The 7,342-nt window shown below is 33.0% G+C and overlaps 1 protein-coding gene across 1 annotated transcript; it reads left to right on the top strand.

Annotated features, from left to right (window-relative positions):
* The first annotated feature begins 1,034 nt into the window (after window positions 1–1,034).
* Window positions 1,035–4,508, top strand: LOC123269103. The gene is made up of 2 exons (XM_044734633.1): window positions 1,035–2,240; window positions 4,227–4,508. Exons 1-2 carry the CDS (start codon window positions 1,035–1,037, stop codon window positions 4,506–4,508), a joined length of 1,488 nt encoding a protein of 495 aa, XP_044590568.1.
* Window positions 4,509–7,342: the final 2,834 nt, after the last annotated feature.

Here is a 7,342-nt window from a genome sequence, read left to right as displayed (position 1 = left end):
GGTAGCGTAAAGTACAATCATAAAAGATATCAAGATTTTGATACAATCATATGTGGACATTTGTGCTTAAAATTCCTGGTTGGACAACTATAAATTGAAGTGACTCGGGACTATAAGCGTCAGTCATGGCAGAGTCATTCACCTTGACACTATCCGGAAACTCCTCCGTACTGGAGGCAAATTATTTTCCGCCGATTGAGCTATCACCAACAAAAAATTATGTACTTGGACTTGTTAAGCTCCTGACATTCAATTCAATACCAAATATTGATGTTGATAATAATAAATTTTATGTGTCATCAAAAAGATCCAAGAGAAGTTCAATCAAGAGATTTCAAGAAATAACTATACCGACAGGGAGTTATGAAATTAAAGATATTGAAACTTATATAAACAAGACATTGCCTGAACTGAGTTTCACTTTAAAAGCAAACAACAATGAGTTGAAGAGTGAAATAAAATGTGATCAGTATATAAATTTTGAACCTGAAGATTCCATTGGACCATTACTTGGATTTACCAAACGTGTTCTTGAACCTAACACAACTCATAAATCTGATTTACCAGTCAAAATATTAAAAATCAACTCTCTGAGAGTCGAGTGCAATATAACTACTGGATCATACATCAATGGTGAGAAGAATCATACAATCCATGAATTTTTCCCGAGGGTTCCAGCAGGATATAAAATAGTGGAAGTGCCAACAAACATCATTTACCTACCAGTCGCCGTACGAGCAATACACAACGTGAGACTCCGCATTGTTGATCAAGACGGGAGAATAGCAAATTTCCGTGGTGAGACTATAACGATAAGACTGCATATAAAAAGTCTGTAATGGGTATCGTATATGAGACAAAGACTGGTAATGGGTATAAAAGGATTGCAGCATGCCCAAAGATCATCAGTCATCATCAAGCTCTGAAAGTGTTAACACGACAGAACGCAGACTTCCTCAAAAGTCTAGGACTAAAATTACGTGGAAAATTCATAAGATAAAAATAAGTTTTTGTTGTCTAGCTTGCGTAATACCATGGCGGAAATCTTAGATATAAAAAAATCGATTATTTTTGATGAGTCTATTGCACACTGTGAAGCTCATTCACACCTACCATACGCATCATCAACGTTCAACAACAGTGATGAAATCAGGATTGCTGTTCAGCATCAAGATCTGTGCTTGCTCCCAAGCAAGAGCACATTACATTTTTATGGAAGAATGAGGAAAGCTGATGGTACTGCTGTAAGTGCTACTACGAAGATGGTCAACATGGCTGTTTGTCATATGTTTGAAGAGATACGTTATGAGCTCAATGGTGTAGAAATCGACAGATGTAAGAATGTGGGTATCACCAGTGTTATGAAAGGATACGCTTCTCTGAGTCCGGGACAACAAAATATTCTGGAAAATGCTGGTTGGATTGTTAATGAAGATGACAACAAGCTGACTGATAATAGCGGTTACTTTGATGTCTCAGTACCGCTGAGTTTCATTCTTGGATTTGCTGAAGATTATCAACGAATTATCGTGAATGCCAAGCATGAATTGATACTGATCAGATCAAACACTGATCAAAATGCTTACGTTGTTACCGCTGCAGCACCTGACAATGTTACAATTACAATCCAAAAAATTGAGTGGATTGTACCGTATATAACAATGTCTGACAAGCAAAAAATCGAGGTGTTGAATTACATAACCTCTGATCCAGCTATCCCAATCAGTTTCCGGACTTGGGAATTATATGAGTATCCACTGCTACCAGCTACCAACAAGCATATTTGGGTAATCAAAACAACCAACCAGCTTGAGAAACCTCGTTTTGTCATCCTTGGATTCCAAACAGCAAGAAAGAATCAATCGAATCAAAACGCAAGCGAGTTTGATCACTGCAGCATAAGAGACATTAAGCTGTTCTTGAACTCTCAGAGTTATCCATATGGAAATTTGAACCTCAACATTGTGCATAATCAGTATGCCTTGATGTATGATATGTACACAAATTTTCAAAGTGCTTACTATGGGAAAGAAGCTGAACCGCTATTGGCTAAGAAGAATTTTCTGAATACAGCACCTCTGTATATAATTGACTGTTCCAAGCAGAACGAGTCAATCAAGTCTGGACCTGTGGATATACGCCTGGAGTTTGAATCGTCAGCACAGTTTCCAAATCAAACTGCTGCTTACTGTTTAATAATACATGATCGCATCATTGAATACAATCCAATCAGCAGCACTGTAAGAAAACTTACGTAGAATGACAGTTCAGTTCAACCTCGAGCCTACCATACATCACATGTATGTGTGGGACTTTGCATCAAGACAAGCCAGGAAAGGTCCATGGGAACAAGCGGCGAGAGACAGAGAACGATTTCGTTGAAGAATACAACAAATAAATAAAATTATTGAACCTGTACTAATCAATAAACTTAATGTAATTAAAAATAGTAAATAAATAACAATGTTTTTGTAATTTAATGTTTTTTAATTACAAACCTTACTAGAATAAGTATAAAAAATTATTTAGTATAAAAGTTAAGTACACATATCAAAACACACTTCTCTGACAATTTCCGTAATTGATTTTCCAGAGTGATTGATAAGCTTGAATTTATTATAGTTGGTTCCAATGTAGTGTAGATTCAAAGCACCACATAAAATCAAAAATTTCATTTTAAATATCATGTCAGGATTGTTGAGATATTTTTGGTTGGTGGCAGCAGGGAAGAATATCGAAAAGTTGTTTTCCAAGTCAATTTCAACGTTGGGTCCATGATCTGTCATAACAGTTCTAATCCCAGTTAGTTTGTAAGTTTTTTCAACCTCAAGTTCCATTATCCTCTTGAACATCAGTGAGCTTGGGGTTTTGTCTTGAGTATTGACACGCTTGAACGTTGTCGATCTAATAAGTTCAAATGTCCCTCTCTAAAAAGTATGAAAATTTGTAACAATCATTTTTGTAATTATCATTATCGTTTATCTGATTTATGTGCTTTGGAAAATGTAAAAAATTTAAAAGATTGGTTGATTAATAATTAATAAATTTATTAAAATATGAATTTAATCTTTTTATTATTCCCAATCAAGTAGGTTTAATTTTCAAAATTAATATACATTTCCAAATAATTTTAAGCTGAATTGATTTTCACTTCACGAGATGACGCTGATTTGACATTATATCTTACCAAGTAATTTTACTTCATAAATAACGTTTTTTAGAATCGAAACTATAGTTCCTGAGAGAAATAATTAGTAATATTTATCTCTGAAGAAGCGTGGATGTTGCTTTATTACAAAACAACTTTTCCAAGTGCAATCAAATACACCACAGTTGATGCTTATTTGACACTAGAGATGGCGTGAGTGTATGAGTCTTGTCATCGATTAAACATCAACTATAGTGTATATGAAATCTTTACCAACTATCATTAAATTAATTTGATAAAATTACAATAACTTTTTAATTTATTTATAATATTAATAATAAAAAATATTTTCGAATACAAATTGAGTTATTCTAACAATTAGGAGAAAAAATTTTTTTATTATTCGAACTGGCTGCTTCTGCGCGCCAAACGTTAACCGGTAGCAGAATTTTGATAGGCTGATATTTTATTGAAAAAATAAATCAACTTTGAAACAAATTGAATTTAGGTATACTGAAAAATTATTATCATATATATCCAATCATTTCTACATGACAATGTTTATTATCAATTTTTTCATTAACATCAAAATATCAACTTACCGGGTGTGTATAGTGTGTTTTTACGTAAAAGACCAATCAGCATCATGCATTTTGGGACTAAGAGTTTCTATTGGCTGATATCATAGAACTTTTTTTAATAGGAAGAAAAAAATAATGCGTAGATGGAAATTATGTGAAGATAGACAGGGTAAAACTTGTAAAGCGTTAGTCTTGTAAAAAAAATAGTGACAACAATAGAAGCAAGTGCGTTGTAAGTTATTTTTTTTCTACAATTTGTTCTGCTATTTATCTTATAATTTAATGAATTAATAATAACTATTATAATACTTATGTATAAGTTAATTAATAAATTAATTTATCATTTTTAGGAATATTTTAAAATTTGAAACTAACAACAACAAGAACAAAAACAAAGGTAATTTGAAAATTATTTGAATGAATATAATTTAACAATATTTCTTGGGATTATAAAGGTAAACTTATTTTGTGTAATAATTGTATTGAATTTTTTCAAGATGGGGAATATGTTGAGTTATGAAATTATTATTCCTATCGAATGGTCTGCAATCAATCCAAACACGATATGGAATTTGATCATCCAGGAACTCGGTCTTTTGATTGTGGGAGGTGAACAATTTCATGAAGCTATTATCACCATCAATGATATTGCAACGATGCTGATTATAAGTCATGAGGAATTATCCTGGTGGTTCAAAGTTCCTGGAGATGTCATACCATCACCACTTCGATATGTGTTTTCAGGAGATCTTTTGGTCGAAATGTCCTCAATTATATGATGAATATGTGGTGAAAGGTCAACTACATGTACCAAGTGCGTTATTATTAATTTATAATAATAACATAAAACTATTTCCTTGTTTAAAAATATTCGCTCTATGTAAATTATATATCTAGAGATATAAGTTGAAATTATTATTATTACTGAAAAATTCAAATCTCATGTTAGTGATTTCTTAATGAATATTTTTAAACAAGGTTCTGCAACTGAATGAAAATCATTATTTATTCATTTATTCGTTTATTATTATAGTGTATCCATCAAAAGGTTCTGAACTTTGCTACAGTGCAATAATTCCTAATGATTGGTTGAGGATTAGATCAAAGGAGGATATTATCAACATCATTTTCCGAGAACTAGCTACAAGACTATTAAATGATGATGATTATATGATTAACCAGTCGGAAATATCAATAGACGGTGTAAAAGTTAAGATTTGTATAAGCAACAACTGCTTAACTTGGTGTTTCCTGTGTTGATAATGAAGTTAATGATAATAATTATCAACGAATAAATTGTATAAGTGCATTATTTCAGAAGATGGTACATTTCCATGCACAAAGACGAGCAGTTGTTGCAGCCATTAATAATGTTAATATGACTGATGAAGATGAAGGGTTTTATGATGTGGAAAATGATGTTTGAACAGTTTTGTTAAAAATTTGATTTAAGAATTTCGAAAAATAATTTATATTTTTATATAGTTTAATGTATCGTTATTTATAAGAATATAAATGAAACTATAAATATTATTATTATTATTATTATTATTATTATTATTATTATTAATATTATGATTATTATTATTATTATTATTAGACTGATGAAAGAAGAAGGTAAATTTCATAAACACAAACTTGTCAACTAATATAAAGTTTGAGACGCGCCACTGCTTGGTAAGTGGTCGCGGGGTGGGAGGCACAGTCCAACAACAGCGGCATGCTGCTACCGTTGGAAAACAAATTTTACTACTCTCCTAAAGGTGGCGCAGTAAAAGGTAGCGGTGGAATAGGTCGTTTGAATCACTTACATTCCCGCGCTAAGAATAGACTGATAATATATGTGACTGCTGTAAGGTGTAAAATGTAAACTAATAGTAGATGTCACTACTGTAAGAGGCGAGGGAATTTAAGTTAAAAATATAATCTCTGATATATCTACATTAACATTTGAATTATAAATATTGATCTTAAATTTAAAACGAGGGATTATAAATGAAAACAATTATTTATATAGAAATACAATATTTTATTGATTAAATAATTCCACTGGTCATTTTTACATCAAGACTAGAATTAATAAATTCAAATTTATTATATTTTCCACCATGCCAACGCAGAAACAGATAGTTTGAATCTATTAATTCATTCAAAATCTTCATGAAGTTATCATCTTTTAGATGTTGAATAGTTCTTGATGGTAGATAAATGTTAAATTCATCGATTATATTAGCAACAATCCTAGTTCCATACTGAGTTGTAATAGCTTCGATACCGTTAATCTTATATTCTCGATTAAACTCCAACTCGTTCATTTTCTTAACAGGAAGAATCCCAGTAAGACAATTTACCTCATTTATCTTGGTAAGATCCATGATTGATTGCTGTAAAAATTTTTTAATTAATTGTAATGGTTGATTAAATGATTCTTCATTTAATTCATATTTTGATTAGACAGTAAATGAATACTTACAATTAGTAATACTGATAGGTAGAAGATGAACTTTGGGTATACTCGTACTTCAACTTGTAGTCGCCACGAGCTCGTACTTTACTGGAGACGTGTACTTCGTTTTTGTGAAGTACGCTCTCGGGGAGCTGCTTATATAGGCAGAAAATACTGCACAGTTACCTCCACTCCTCTACCTTAAAACCTGTCTGATGACGTCATCTACTACACAGTTAGAAAATTCTAGAACAAAATGAGTCATCTACTACGTAGTTAGGAATAGAACAAAGAGAACTACGCAATTACCATGACCTTAAACAGGTTCAGACCTGTCGGATGACGTCATCTACTACGCAGTTACAAGTAATGAAAGCTACCACCAGATGGCGTTGCGTGAAATCCTTCTCGCATGTACTCCACATACATACAGTTTGAATATATTAATCTTTTCAGAATATAAACAATGAAATGCACCTGTGATCTAAGCAACTATTGGTGATGCTGAGATCACAGGTGCATTTTTTAACAAAATGGCGGATAGCAGACACCAAATGGCGGATTCAAAATGGCGGATAGCAGCCACCAGATGGCGGATTTCAGATAGTAGATGGCGGATAGCAGCCACCAGATGGCGGATTTCAGATAGCAGATGGCGGATAGCAGCCACAAGATAGCGAATTCAAAATGGCGGATAGCAGCCACCAGATGACGGATTTAAAATGGCGGATAGCAGCCACCAGATAGCGAATTCAAAATGGCGGATAGTAAGATTCAAAAATGGCGGGAAAATGGCGGATAGATTCAAAAATGGCGGCAGAACTCGCCACCAGCGCCACCTACAACCTCCACCATATCCACGTCGGTAAAACAGGTCGGTAAAACAGGACTCACATATCTACGAATGGTAACTTAGCATGGACACGACCCCCTCGGTCGGTAAGGTAGATTCCTGTAATGTCGGTATCACCCCCCAGCATCACTACTTTGAATTGTTTTCAATAATCCTAATTCTTTTTTTATGTATTTTCAATATACAGTTTACATTAAGGGATTGTTTATTTTTTCAATACTTTTCAATGAGTATGTTTAATCAGGTACTTTTCGAAAGTTTAATTTCTACCGTGTATGACTGACTCACACACACATTTTTTTTTTTAACTTCTA

The sequence above is a fragment of the Cotesia glomerata genome, linkage group LG7, assembly GCF_020080835.1.
Source record: "Cotesia glomerata isolate CgM1 linkage group LG7, MPM_Cglom_v2.3, whole genome shotgun sequence".
NCBI classification, from domain to species: Eukaryota; Metazoa; Arthropoda; class Insecta; order Hymenoptera; family Braconidae; genus Cotesia; species Cotesia glomerata.
This window is presented reverse-complemented; position numbering and strand designations above follow the sequence as displayed.